The sequence below is a fragment of the Fusarium vanettenii genome (assembly GCF_000151355.1).
Source record: "Fusarium vanettenii 77-13-4 chromosome 9 genomic scaffold NECHAsca_27_chr9_1_0, whole genome shotgun sequence".
Lineage (NCBI taxonomy): Eukaryota > Fungi > Ascomycota > Sordariomycetes > Hypocreales > Nectriaceae > Fusarium > Fusarium vanettenii.
Genome location: NW_003315858.1, coordinates 450,211 through 462,529, shown reverse-complemented (window position 1 = coordinate 462,529; position 12,319 = coordinate 450,211). Strand labels below are relative to the sequence as shown.

The 12,319-nt window shown below is 50.7% G+C and overlaps 4 protein-coding genes across 4 annotated transcripts; all 4 read right to left on the bottom strand.

The window, feature by feature from the left end:
* Positions 1 to 117: 117 nt before the first annotated feature.
* NECHADRAFT_101489 (uncharacterized protein) lies at positions 118 to 2,763 on the bottom strand. The gene is made up of 9 exons (XM_003043714.1): positions 2,629 to 2,763; positions 2,405 to 2,576; positions 2,215 to 2,296; positions 2,018 to 2,159; positions 1,840 to 1,965; positions 1,372 to 1,790; positions 1,057 to 1,279; positions 791 to 1,007; positions 118 to 745 (listed from the first exon to the last, which is right to left on the bottom strand). Exons 1-9 carry the CDS (start codon positions 2,724 to 2,726, stop codon positions 197 to 199), a joined length of 2,028 nt encoding a protein of 675 aa, XP_003043760.1. The 5' UTR covers positions 2,727 to 2,763; the 3' UTR covers positions 118 to 196.
* A 3,371-nt stretch (positions 2,764 to 6,134) lies between these two features.
* On the bottom strand, positions 6,135 to 7,190 carry NECHADRAFT_101488 (uncharacterized protein; the record flags this gene model as incomplete). Its single annotated transcript, XM_003043713.1, has 1 exon — positions 6,135 to 7,190. The coding sequence occupies one exon, from the start codon at positions 7,188 to 7,190 to the stop codon at positions 6,294 to 6,296; it is 897 nt and encodes a 298-aa protein (XP_003043759.1). The 3' UTR covers positions 6,135 to 6,293.
* Positions 7,191 to 7,572: 382 nt separating this feature from the next.
* On the bottom strand, positions 7,573 to 8,722 carry NECHADRAFT_101487 (uncharacterized protein). Its single transcript, XM_003043712.1, has 3 exons — positions 8,415 to 8,722; positions 7,911 to 8,360; positions 7,573 to 7,771 (listed from the first exon to the last, which is right to left on the bottom strand). Exons 1-3 carry the CDS (start codon positions 8,627 to 8,629, stop codon positions 7,696 to 7,698), a joined length of 741 nt encoding a protein of 246 aa, XP_003043758.1. The 5' UTR covers positions 8,630 to 8,722; the 3' UTR covers positions 7,573 to 7,695.
* Positions 8,723 to 9,017: 295 nt separating this feature from the next.
* NECHADRAFT_48173 (glycoside hydrolase family 28) lies at positions 9,018 to 10,559 on the bottom strand (the record flags this gene model as incomplete). Its single annotated transcript, XM_003043711.1, has 4 exons — positions 9,018 to 9,589; positions 9,638 to 9,838; positions 9,891 to 10,122; positions 10,170 to 10,559. 4 exons carry the CDS (start codon positions 10,557 to 10,559, stop codon positions 9,018 to 9,020), a joined length of 1,395 nt encoding a protein of 464 aa, XP_003043757.1.
* Between the last annotated feature and the right edge of the window lie 1,760 nt (positions 10,560 to 12,319).

Below are 12,319 nucleotides of genomic sequence, written 5' to 3'. Positions count from 1 at the left end.
TGTCCTGAAATAGCTCAAGCCACCCGCACCGTTGTCCCGTCCCGTGGCAACCCCGGATTACCTGTTTTGGAAACCACGACAATAACACAACATCAATCAATTTTTCCATACATAGACCGCTCTCAAATCATTTCATTTCGTTTGGCTAAAGTGATACAATCTCAAAACAAGTTTCAGTTTCATTCCCGCTCAGCACTTAAAGACGATATCGAACAGCAAGCTCTCCGGGGGCATTATATGTGGGCACCGTCATGTTGAGAGCATCGCCAGAGTAGCCGAGATCCTCAGCCACGAGCATGGCGGCCTTCTCGCCGATGAGAAGAGCGGTCGAGTAGGTGTTGCAGCCGACGTTGTCGGGGCAGATGGAGAGGTCGGCAACCTTGAGACCCTTGACGCCGTGGACGTTGAGTCTCTCATCGAGGACACCGTGCTTGACGATGCTGTTGCCCTCCTTGGGTGCCATGGAGCAGGTTCCAAGGCAGTGCCAAGTGGACTCGACGTGGCGCTTGACCCACTCCTCGACAGCCTCAATGTCCTCCTTGCCGTACTTGAGCTCCTCGCGGATGTGAGCCTTGTTGGAGTTGAGGATCTGGGCACCAGGCTTCCTGTCGCACTCAGGAAGAGGAGACGACCAGCTTCCGTGGCCAATACCAGCGGTAAGGTTGCCGGGGAGGGCGTATTGCTTGGTGGTAGCAAGGTCAAGGTCGTGAGTACGTGCGGGGCTGTCGTATTTGAAGAAGGGGTGCTGTTCTGGTGAGCAGAGGTTCTTGTGTTGGATTGATCAACTTACCATGTTCTCGACTTCACCGGCGTAGGCATCCATGCGTCGGGCAGTCTCACGAGACTTGATGTAGCCCCAGACCATGGGAGCCATGTCACGCTCATCGTTCATGAAACCAGCATCAAAGTCGGGAGTCTCATAGGGGTCGGCAGACTTGATGTGGGTGAATCCACGAGAGAAGGGGTACTCGAGGAAGTGGAACATGGTGAAGAACTTGCCAGGGGGCCTGATATGGTTAGCAGCTGATCAAGACTGAGAAGTTGAAATGAACGTACATGAGCATGTGGTCACCGAACCAACCGGCAATGACACTGTAGTGCATGACGGGCTTGTCGGGCTTGTTCTGGAAGTACGACTTCCATCCGTCGGTGAAGTGGGGAGTGGGCCAGCGCTCAAAGTCCCTGAGCTCCTGCTGTGTGGGACGGATCTTGACACCAGCGTCAATGCCGTTGGTGGCGAGAGGGCCAGTTCCCTTGAGGTGCCACTCATCAAAGACCTCTGGAAGCACGTGTTAGTTGCGAAAGCTCAATAGAAACTTCACATCGACAAGAGTAGGGGTTATGGGAGAAAAGGGGTTGAGTGTGACGTACTCTTCTGAATCTCAGGGTCACCCCTGACAAAGTCATCAAAGCTTTCAGTCTCAGGCTTGGCCCTGTACACCGAGAAGGTGAGGTAGTGGTCCTGGAAGTTGAGTCCCACACCGGGAAGGTCGACAATGGGCTTGACGCCAGCGGCACGGAGCTTCTGGGGGTCACCGATACCAGAGCGCTGGAGGATCAGGGGCGAGGAGAGGGTTCCGCCAGAGACGACAATCTGCTTGCGGGCACGGAAGGTTCGGGTCTGGAGCTGGCCTGGGTGCAGGGGCTTGGTGGGGACGGTCTGGACACCGACGGCCCGACCGTTCTCGATGATGACCTTGTCGACCTTGGTGTTGCAGGCCAGGTACAGGTTGCTGTGGACAGCCCGGGTGGCGTGGACATAGGCGTGAGCGCTGTCCGATCGACGGCCACTGATATTGTGTTAGTTGGGTCACATTGCACGTGTCTGTAATTACTTACGTGTCTCTGTTGATCCACTTGAGCCAGTGCTCCGCACCGTGGCCAGTAGTGAGATCCTGAAGATCATCCACAGTGGGAATTCCCTGGGACTCGGCAGCCCGGAGGAAGTCATCCTTGATGGGGTATCTGGCCATTGTTCAGCTTCCGGGGGTTCTACAAGCAAAAGGGGCAAACTCACGTGTAGTTTCCGAATGAAACCTTGATGGGACCCTCAGTTCCGTGAATCTCACGGTTCTGGGAAGCTCGCTGGTAGGTCTCATGCTTCTTCATGAGAGGAAGTAGTTCCTCAGTGGTCCAGCCCTCAGCCTGGAAGTCATCATCTGTCGTAGAGTCAGCCGCTGGAACCAGAATCTACATTTTCGGACTTTGACTTACAATCAGATGCACTGGCACGGGTGTACATCATAAAGTTGATTGATGAACCACCTCCAAGGATGTGAGCACATGGCACAACGGCCTAATTCCGTTAGAAACGTGTTCATCTTGGTTGCGGCGGGGAATTCAAACACCGCCATTGAGCAAGCCAATGGCAGTAACACAATGACAATCAGGTTGTTGCGCTTACCTTGCGACCAGCCAGCCACTTTGAAGGACGAGACTCATAGAAAGAAGCAGTCTTGGAGTCCAACTTCATGTTCCGGGGGTAGATTCCAGGGCGGAACACCCAAGGGTTGTTCAAGTTGCTCTCTCCAGCCTCAATGAGCAAAACCTTGAGGTTATGGTCAAGGTTGGCAAGTCTATCACCGTCAGTTGACTCTCACAATAATCAGAAGGTTTGTTTCTCCTTACCGTCCCGCGACTACACATCCGCAGCTGCCACCACCGCACACGATGATGTCGAACTCATCGGGCAGGGTGCCGACGCTGTTCGTGTACGATGCAGCCATGTTGGAGCTTATTCAGATCAAAAAGACAATTGTTGAAGAAGTTTCTTGTTGAGAGTGAAGTATGACTGGAGATGAAGGTCCATGACCTCCTTTATAGATCCCCTCAAAGGCAATACGATGCCGAGTTTACGTCGAAGACGATCCAAACAGGACTTGAGATGCCGAGAGACCTCCGCGAGTCAAGCCTAGATGCGCAATCATGTCTGAAAGGAGATATCCAAGCGCTCATCTTCGCATATGGTTCCGATGCGGGCACCAATCGAAGACGCATCGCCACAGGTCATCTGGGGAGGGAGTATGGTTTCATTATCCCATCAGCTCGAGAAGCACTGGCCAAGTGTGTACTGTTCAGGGTGTGGTTGGACCAACGGGTTGGCTTGGCTGCATTCGTGGGTAAGGGAGTGATCTGCCGGACGAGCTTGTGTGCCATGTTGAGCGGGCGTTCCAAGGCTTGACCCTGTCCAGGGAAGTGTCTGAGGGTGTTATCGTGTCAAGAATAAGCTCGCACTCTGTTCTTGAGCTCCTTCTTTCTCACTCAGAGCTCATTCCTTCTCATCCAGAGCTCCTCCTCTCTCCCCCTGAGCCAATTGCTCACTCTCTTCTCCCCAGTCTCGTATATCGATATCCGCACCCCAAGATCATGACTCGACCTGTCACAATTGACCCACGCAAGCCGTCCTGGGCAAACCGTCTCCGCACCATCCCACGCCTGGCAAAGATGGATCAGGAAGTCCCATCTCCCCGAGCCCCCGGTGCTCATAGCTGCAATCCCACCACTCACGTCAAGCCAAGGAGGAATAACAAGCCCCTTCTAACCCATCAAATTACGACGTCCCCCGCGGGGTCACACACGCCAAGGACGCCCATGGGTCCTATCTCCAGTCTTGTCACCGGACGAATAACCTCCCCCCGGTCCCCCGCAAGGTTCCACTTCTCCCATGTACCCCAGAATGCGGGGAGAGCTTTGCCGATCTCTCTTGCCAGATTCTCGGCAATCCAGGCAGGCTGTGCTCTTTTATTTGGGACACGGAGGTGGTCTTACGAGAGAATGACTAACCGAGCAAGTGCAGAGGCTGTGCCCCAGAGAAGCAGACCAAGAGTCCAAACTCGAGTGATACTGCATATGCACAAGACTGGGATTTGCCTGTCCAAGGCGGGGTAGGTTCAAAAAGTATAGCTCCTGAAAATAGCTTGTCCTGTTCTGCCGGGTTAACGAGGCCGAGCATTCCGGCCGCAGGTAGGAGCCCGATGTGACAGTCTGGCGGCTGCTGTTGTTTGTGTCTCCTCTGGCTAGCGACGGTAGTACGACGACGACCGTACGTACAATGACTCGCAGTCTATTGTATCACGGGAGGTCTGGAAACGTGCCCAACGGGTGCTGCGGGCGCTAAGCCGTCCAAGCCAGCCCCAATACTGTGCCATGCGTCCAACGCGCGCACGCAGATCTGTATGCGGAACTCGCCACGGAACAAAGACATCAGGGAGTTTGTTTTTGACGGGGACGTAAGCGGCAACGATAATCCGAGGCCCTTTGTACATCCCTCGTTTTCGTGCCCTGCGTCTCTGTTTCAGTTTACCTTTTGCAATTACATTTCCGTCTCCCTTTTCCGTCAATATTTTTTCTTTCCTCGACAACGGGGGAACAAGCTACCCCGCAAAAAAAGACTGGCTGCCACGTGTTGTACTAAGTTAACGTCGATTCCCCCCAGCGTATTCCTGGGGAAGTAAGCGCTACTCCCCCGGCTTCGACATGTCCGAAGGTCCATCCTTGCCGGCCGGTGGCTGCTAGCCCGCACCCCGTGCGGAGCCGTCGCCGCAGCTCTCAGGTGTGAGAGCGGATCAGGCGGCTGAGCACGAGTGCATTGAGCTGCGGTGAGACTTGTGGAGTTGGATCCCAGTTGTTATGGATAAGAGATACTCTCAAGTAAAGCTGGATGTCACGTCTGCCGAGGTACTCTTCATCAGCTTCTTCTACTACTCCGTATTGGTCCAACGCTTCCCCGCAAGCCTCGACGCAGCCAAGGGAGATTCAGGTAGCCCGTCCCCCCGCAGCTGGCTCGTGTGCACGCTACGAGAAGCTGTCCATGTGGCATTAGTCATGAAATGAAGGAGAGCTGTAACTATTCACGACTACCGTTAGCTGGTCTCTGGCTGGCGCCTCGTTGGAGTCTTGTTAGTCAGTTCTCAGCTACGTCGGAGGCGGCGCCATCAAGCCTTGCCATGTGCTCATGGGCCCCGGACCTGCATATCCCTCGAGGCAACTGGTCAATTTCATTTGGTGGCACTTTGTTGATGTCCGACATGCAGAGTAGCGAGTAATTGGGGTCCGGTGACATGAATCAACAAACATGGCGATCTGCAGACCGCCAAGCTTCCTCTGTCTCAATGGTTGTGGATATCAACTCAGGGAGAGGAGTTGCACAAATTACGGAGTTTCCCGGTTTGGTTTAAGAACTGTTGCATTGGACATATTGTTGAGATTGCGAAACACCGAGAAGTTCAGCTGTTCTTCTTGGTCTCTGCCGACTCCAGGACGTTAGGCTGAGCGATTGTTGGTCTTCCACATTAGTTCCGTTACTGAACATGCATTCTGGCGCTATCTGCGGCACTGCCTACAAATTTTGTTCTGCAGATTTTCCCGGCAGGGTGAGCAGATACTCGTCAGGCTAGCTTTACGCCTACCTCGCCGTAAGAATCAAGACAATTTCCTGTTGGAAGCGTCCCTCCCAAGTTCGTGTATGAAGACTGTATTGAGCAAAGAGCGTTCAGGACTCTTGCCAGACTATCGATACTCTGCAGTGCTCTAGTATCACGAACATAGTGAGCAGAAACGAACAAGAACAATGGTTTCCAGTGGGGAGTCTCAATAGAATGGCAAATTGCTAGGTTATTCTGATAAGTCCCCACTCCCACTCTGGAGCAGCGTACTAAATGTGAAGGATCACAATCCCAACCCATGTGCTCAATCTAGATCTGCGGGGTTGAGGAGGTCAGTAGGGCATGAATATTACGTTCTAGGGGTATCTTTTCTTACTACTAGCTGCTGATCAAAATAGTTATGAGGTCTGGATCTTAGGGTAAGAGTAGATGCTTGGGCACCAGGACGAGTGACAAGGAGAAGTTTGACTTTGTTTTAGATCCTTTCTTTCGGACAATACATCGTCTTTGACGCATTTATATCAAGGAAATGAAACATCTGGTGAATCTTGGGAGGTTAGGTTTCCCCAAGACATAGATTAGTGACCTGGACATTCACTTTGATCTACGGGGTCCCGAGGAGAGGCGTGGCACCGCACGTGCAACAACCCTCATGCTTCTTTTCCAACGGCAACAAGAATAACATAGAAAATAACTTTGAAGCATTGAGCTACTATTGTAGATTTTATATACCTTATGGGGCATAGGTAATGAGCCATTATTCTAGTGATATTTGCAGTATATCGCGTTCCTATCCGGAGGGTATACCCTACAGTTGACAAGCTTGGAGGCTGCAAAACCATTGGCCGTCACCCCTAAACATCGCCAATCAAGATCTAAGCTAGCCTTCTATCGAAATCACTCCATTCTTCACCGCGTCTTGGGCTCCTCGATGGGCCCTCCTGGCTTCCTGGCGGTTATGGCAACATAATGCCAACGATCACGTCCACGATACGACTCGACACCAGCCACCGTGTTGATGAAGTGCTTCTCCAAGTGAAAAAAGGTGACAAGGAGCCATGGGATGTAGGCGACCAGATAGAATAGCCGCGTCATGGGGACAATGTTCTTTGAGTAGTCCCGGACCGTGACGTCGGTGAAACCCGCTTCTTCGAGCATCTCCTTGAAGACACCAGGGTGAGAGATGTCATTAGTCGGCATGGCAGAATAGTCGTTGATTTTCTTCATTGACTTGGCCATATCCTCGGTCGAGTCAGAGATGAATTCATGGTCATACTCGAAATGAGCAACGTGACCACCTGGGCGAAGAATGCGAAAGAAACCCGCGAGGACAGCTTTGGGATCCGTGGCATGCACAAGAGTCTCCATAGTGTAGACTCCGTCAAAAGACTCGTCGTCTAGGGTTTCGAGGTGGTGGTAGTCCATCCGACTCGCCGAGATTTGTCCTTCGGATAGCCCGGATCTGGCAAAGTTGCGCTTGGCCTTGGCGACGTGGTGCTCAACGACATCAACAGCCTTGATGCGGTACTTGAACTCCCTGGCGAGGTGAAGAGCCACATGACCGACACCAGAGCCAGCGTCGAGGACGTTGGCGCCTGGGGGGAGATTCAACAGCTCGCCCATCTTTGTCTCCATGGCTCTCAGAGCGCGGCCGATGGGGAAGGGCGAGCTTTTGTCGCTGGGGTAGTAGCCAAAGTGGCGCGTATCGCCAAGGAACACCTTGTAGCCGATTCTAGACTCAAGGGAGGCATAGTAAGTCTGGAGTTTGGCGTTGTCGTTGATCAACGGGTCCGAGTCGGCAGGCATAGTGAGCAGCGGAAGGGTCGGGTTAGAACAGATGGGTTTGCGAGTCGATGCTCTGGGTGGTTTTCCAAAGGCTGGATTAAAAGTCGTCAAGAGGCTGGATGTTGAAGAAGGAAAGTTTGGCGAGGCTGGAAGAGAGAGAGTTGCGATTAATAAACAAGACGTCAGAGCTAGGGACACGCGTCAGCAAACAGTGAAGGTAGGCTTGGCAATTCGCGGGATAGTGAACCATGACCATTCCGACAAAACAAAGGACTCTGAATCGTGGATTGCCATGGCTGATTCCCCAACTCTCAAACACGTAGGATCGCGTCGGTTAATGTCGACTTCGCGTGGGTTAGTGATGCACATGCACTCAAACATCACCATGGGACACATCGTTGCTGCTTTTATATATTTATAGTGACGCCTTCTTTTGAAAAGAAGGCATCGGACACAGTATCAGCGAACACAATGGGTATCTAACACACTAGGCGGCATTTCTAGAATGCCTTGTAACACAATGAACTTATCCCATCACGCCCGCGAGAGGGATAAGCACTTTGACAGAGGTCCTGCCTCGTCCTGCCTCTTCGAGACATGGCCTACCAGAAGCGGTTGTAGCGGCCGTATCCGTATTTGTTGAAGTCATAGAAAGGGTCTTTGTCGTCGTCGTAGGGGTCGCCGTGCTTGCGCCCCTTCTTGTAGTTTTGCTTCGTCGTCACCAAATCCCAATCTCCATACCTCTTCTCTTCTTGTCGACTGATCAGGGTGATTGTCATGGCCTGTCTTTCCTTGCCCAAGGCGCGCATGGCCTTCATGAAATCCTTCTTGTCATCCTTTTCACCAAGCATGAGGGTCTTGAGCTTGGGCGCCCACTCCGGGTTCTCCCGGAGGGCATCAAGGGACGTTCCAGTGATGTCGTTTCCGTGGGAAAGGGCGCTGAGCTCAATGTACGTGAGAGCGGGACAGTTCTCGAACAAGGCGAGGAGGGCATCCTCCTTGACTTCGGTTGCAGCTTGGAGCTCGATTCTCCTGAGCTTGGGGCATGCCTTGGCCAGACGGATGACAGACTGAGTGGTCAGTTTGGCGCTATTCTTCGCGTCGTAACTGACGTCTTTGTATTCAAAGATGAATTGCCAAAGGCCTCCGCAGACGCCAGGACCAAGGGCCAAAATCTCATCGACGTGGCGACTTAAGAAGTATACCTATGTCAACAATGAACGCGTTACAAGGCAGAAAACTCACTCGGTCAAGATGAATTCGGATCCAAACTTGATGATCTTAGTCGCGGTTCCGATCTTGGCTTCGTACTTGTCGTCCCAGTCACGCTCGCTACTCTTAAAGAAGGCTTCCTTGTCTCCCTTGGGAATGGGCTTGAGCCACATGGTGCTAGGGCGTTTGCCGACAGGGGCTGCATCGGTGGCGGCCGTGTTCTTCTTGGCGGAGCGGACTGGGGGCATCTTGAGTAACGAATAGTGTTTAATCTTAGATAGATGATGATAGTACGATACTTATAAATAAAGTGTTGATGAAGGAGTTGAGATTGATGAAATGTGTCCTCGGTTGAAAAAATTTAAATGACGGCAGCGTCGGGAGGGAGTGACGCGACCGCGTTTTAGTGTGTGGACATCACGCCAGAGGCTGAACTCTTTTTTGTTGAGAAGCAAAGAAGGGGAAAAAATATATCTCAACTTGGTCAAAAGGAATTTTCTATTTTATTATTCAGATTTTATTTCTTTTCGAACTGAGTAGGCAACCATAACACGTAGTATGCCACACGTTCCTATCAGCTTACTCCAGCAATGCAACCACTCGTTTCCCCAGCAAAACCAAGACATTCAACCTCGTTTACTCATGAAACTTTCGGACCTTGAATGGACTCACAGAAGCCGCAGGAGCTGTGCACTTGTTTGCCAATGCCGCCTTGGCTTCCTTGCTAGTCGCACTCACACAGTCCATACCAATGTCAGAAACACCATCACAGATGACAACAGGTTTTCCACCACAAGGTGTCTTGATGTCAAAGTTCTTGAACTTGATGTTTTCGCACACAGCGTTGGGGTTACTGCTGCAAGTCAACCTCGCGATGGCATCACCGTACTTGCCAGATGAGTAACCGGTAAAGTTCTCGAAGAGAATGTTGGTGATGTTCATTTGCGAGGGATACTTGGCGCATGTAGCCTCGTCAATGTTGAAGTAGCACGAGTCGATGAAGGCAGTGTACTCGTTGTTACCACCCCAGAAGTTACGGAAGGTGACATTGTCGATGAAGCCGTAGCCAACGTCTGGGCCAGCCCAGGTCTTGAGACGGGCTCCGTGTTGACCGTTGAGCATCCAGACATTCTCGATGACGACGTCCTTGACAAAGGACTTTTCGCCCTTGTATTGACCAAGGGATCCAATAGACTGTCCGTGAGTTCCTACGCCTCGTCAGTACCTATCAACTAGGAGTCAGAAAGGTAGCATACCGTTGCAGTACATGGTGTTGACATAGACATCCGAAGCATTGCTCTTGGGCGAGAAGCAGTCATCACCGATATCAACCCAGGCACGCTCAACTGTCAAATGCTCAACATTCAAAGAATCGAAAAAGTCGGTGTTCTTGGGCAGAGATGTGGCGTTGTTGGAGTGAGCCGTGCAGACAACGTCCTTGAAAGAGATGTCCTTCGCTGATGGTATGTTAGCTTGGTACTTCTCGTGAGTGAATGTGGCAACACTTACAGGTGACGACAAAGTTGGTCCAGCATGGCGAGTCCTTGAAGTGAATTCCTTGAATGTCCAAACCAGTTGCGTTCTCGGCGTAGAAGAGAATGGGACGAAGGTACTGATTCGTCTTGTCCAATATCTCTTTGCCGGCAAACTCGTTCCACCAACGCTGACCGTTTCCGTTCAGCACACCGTTACCGTAGATCTTGATGTTCTTGCCTCCCCACTTCCAGAACATGATAGAGTTCTTTTGAAAATTAGTCGTGCACTTGAGTCTCTTTGGTGGTGACATACCTGGAAAGGATGGGTGAAGGAGTTCTTCTGCCAGTATGCAGTATCATTGGTAAACTTGATCTCTCCATCAAGATGAACATGGACATTATCCAGCCAAGTCAAGTCAAGAGGCTTTCCAATGACATATGTATGTCCCTTGGTCAAGTGGAGTGTACCTCCCTTGTTCGCCCTCTTCAAGCCCTTGTAGAACTCGGACGAAACATCATCATGATCGTTCTTGGAAGCCCTGATGGTAAACACCTTGCGGTGATTACGTTTGGATGGCGGTGTGTACTGATGTTTCTCACGAAACTCATCCACGCTTCGAGGAACACCAGCAGGAAGCTCAAGAGCTCCTGCCAATGCGCCTGTGACGAGGGAAAGGGCGGAAACAAAGATTGACAGCTTCATGATGAAGGGACAGTTTGACTATTTCAAAGAAGCTGTATAGCCAAGACAGATGAGAAAGATCTGGTGATGAAGTGTGAAAAACAGCTCGACTTTGCACTCAATTTATATGAAATCAACGCACAGTCTCTCTCGGAGCTACACCCCCAAAGCATACACCCCTTCCGCACATAAACACATGTTCCCCAGGTCATCTCATCAGTCTAAATTACATCTGTCGATGTAAACATGGGGTTATCCACCGCGATGCAAGGTTCGTAGACTGTCATCGCTGTGCGGCAAGTAGATAGATTCTAGCTAAAGTGGCTTAAGCTTGTTCTAGTTCGAGCCTCTAATTGGTGGACTGGGATTCTTCCGCGGCTGAGTTCCCGTGGAGGCATTTCTCCAGAGTAGATCCCCCGCCCCCAACTTGGTCGGCACAAAGTTGCCGTTGAGCAAGGGACTGCGTTTCAGCCATTTGTCCTTTGTAAGTGGTTATTTCTCATTTTAGAAGGACTTTTCTTACCCTGAACTTGTGATTGAAGATGGGTGTTAAAAGAGGTGATGAAGCTTGTGAGATGTAACTTGGGAGTGAACTCAAGAAAGAGAAGCACAAAAAACCGAGATGAGAATCATAGATGAAATGGTCATTCTATGGAAATTATCCTGGATGTCTCTCATATAAGACCAACTCTTGATTCGTGTGTTTTGAGATCTTACTATGCCTCGGATCGTCGCTTGGACAAACTCCACTCGTTGGGTTGATGACAAACATGTTGAGAACTCCTTCTATATTACAGCGATGGTAACACCTTTCTGTCGCCGAAACTAAGTAAGGGTGGCCTAAATTAATTCTACATGCCGACTTATGGATCATGAAATTTCTTCATAGAGTTCAACGTCAAAGGCTACGTTAAAACCTGTGTTCTTTCCTACAATAATACTCTTTCCATTTTTGCGATGAGAAAAATAACAATGACATTGTCGTACCTGTGTCTAAGCATCACCTGGACCTCCTTCATATGTAGGAGTGAAACACAAAGCCTCCATGCATTAGGGTGCCCGAACGAAAGATGCGGGAGATCCCCGAATGGGGAGAGCTAATGGCTTCCGATGCTCATCTAGGGCCCCTAGGAACACTGGACGGCGAAGTCATCGACGAAAATGAGCAGCTAGTGTCAAAGCACTGGATGAGCCACTAATGGCGCGCTCACCGATTTCCACTAATAAGATGGAAGCGCAAAGGCGAGGCCCTTGTCTAGCAGTGAGCCCTGCTCATTCTTACCCCCTTCCCCGAGCAGCGAGATCTAGCAAGTGGCCATGTCCCTCTATTTATGCATACTTGAGAGACATGTAAGTTGACCAGCGCATTACTTTGCACTCAATACTTGGCATGAGTTGTCTGACCAATGACGGACCCAAAGCCAAGACTGTATACAGACTTAGATTCGCTTGGCTCCGAGCGGAGAGAATGCAACAAGACAATCAATTTCCTTCTTATTCGATCGGCCCCTGTCGATCACTTGAGGCTAAATTTATTCCCATAGTCAAGTTGACCAGGAGGAAGCGCAGGATATGACATAGCTGTGTCCGGCCACCCAGCTAGAAGGAGGAGCAGCATGCTATTTTTTATTCGACAACGAAACGAGATGTCAGTTAGCTTTTTCTTTAATACAAGTAATCAGCTCTTGGTCGTATAGACGAAAAAAAAAAAGAGGTAGAGAGAAAGAAGTAAAGAAACTAGGACGGGGATTCGAACTACAGACCAACAAATTAGATGGTCC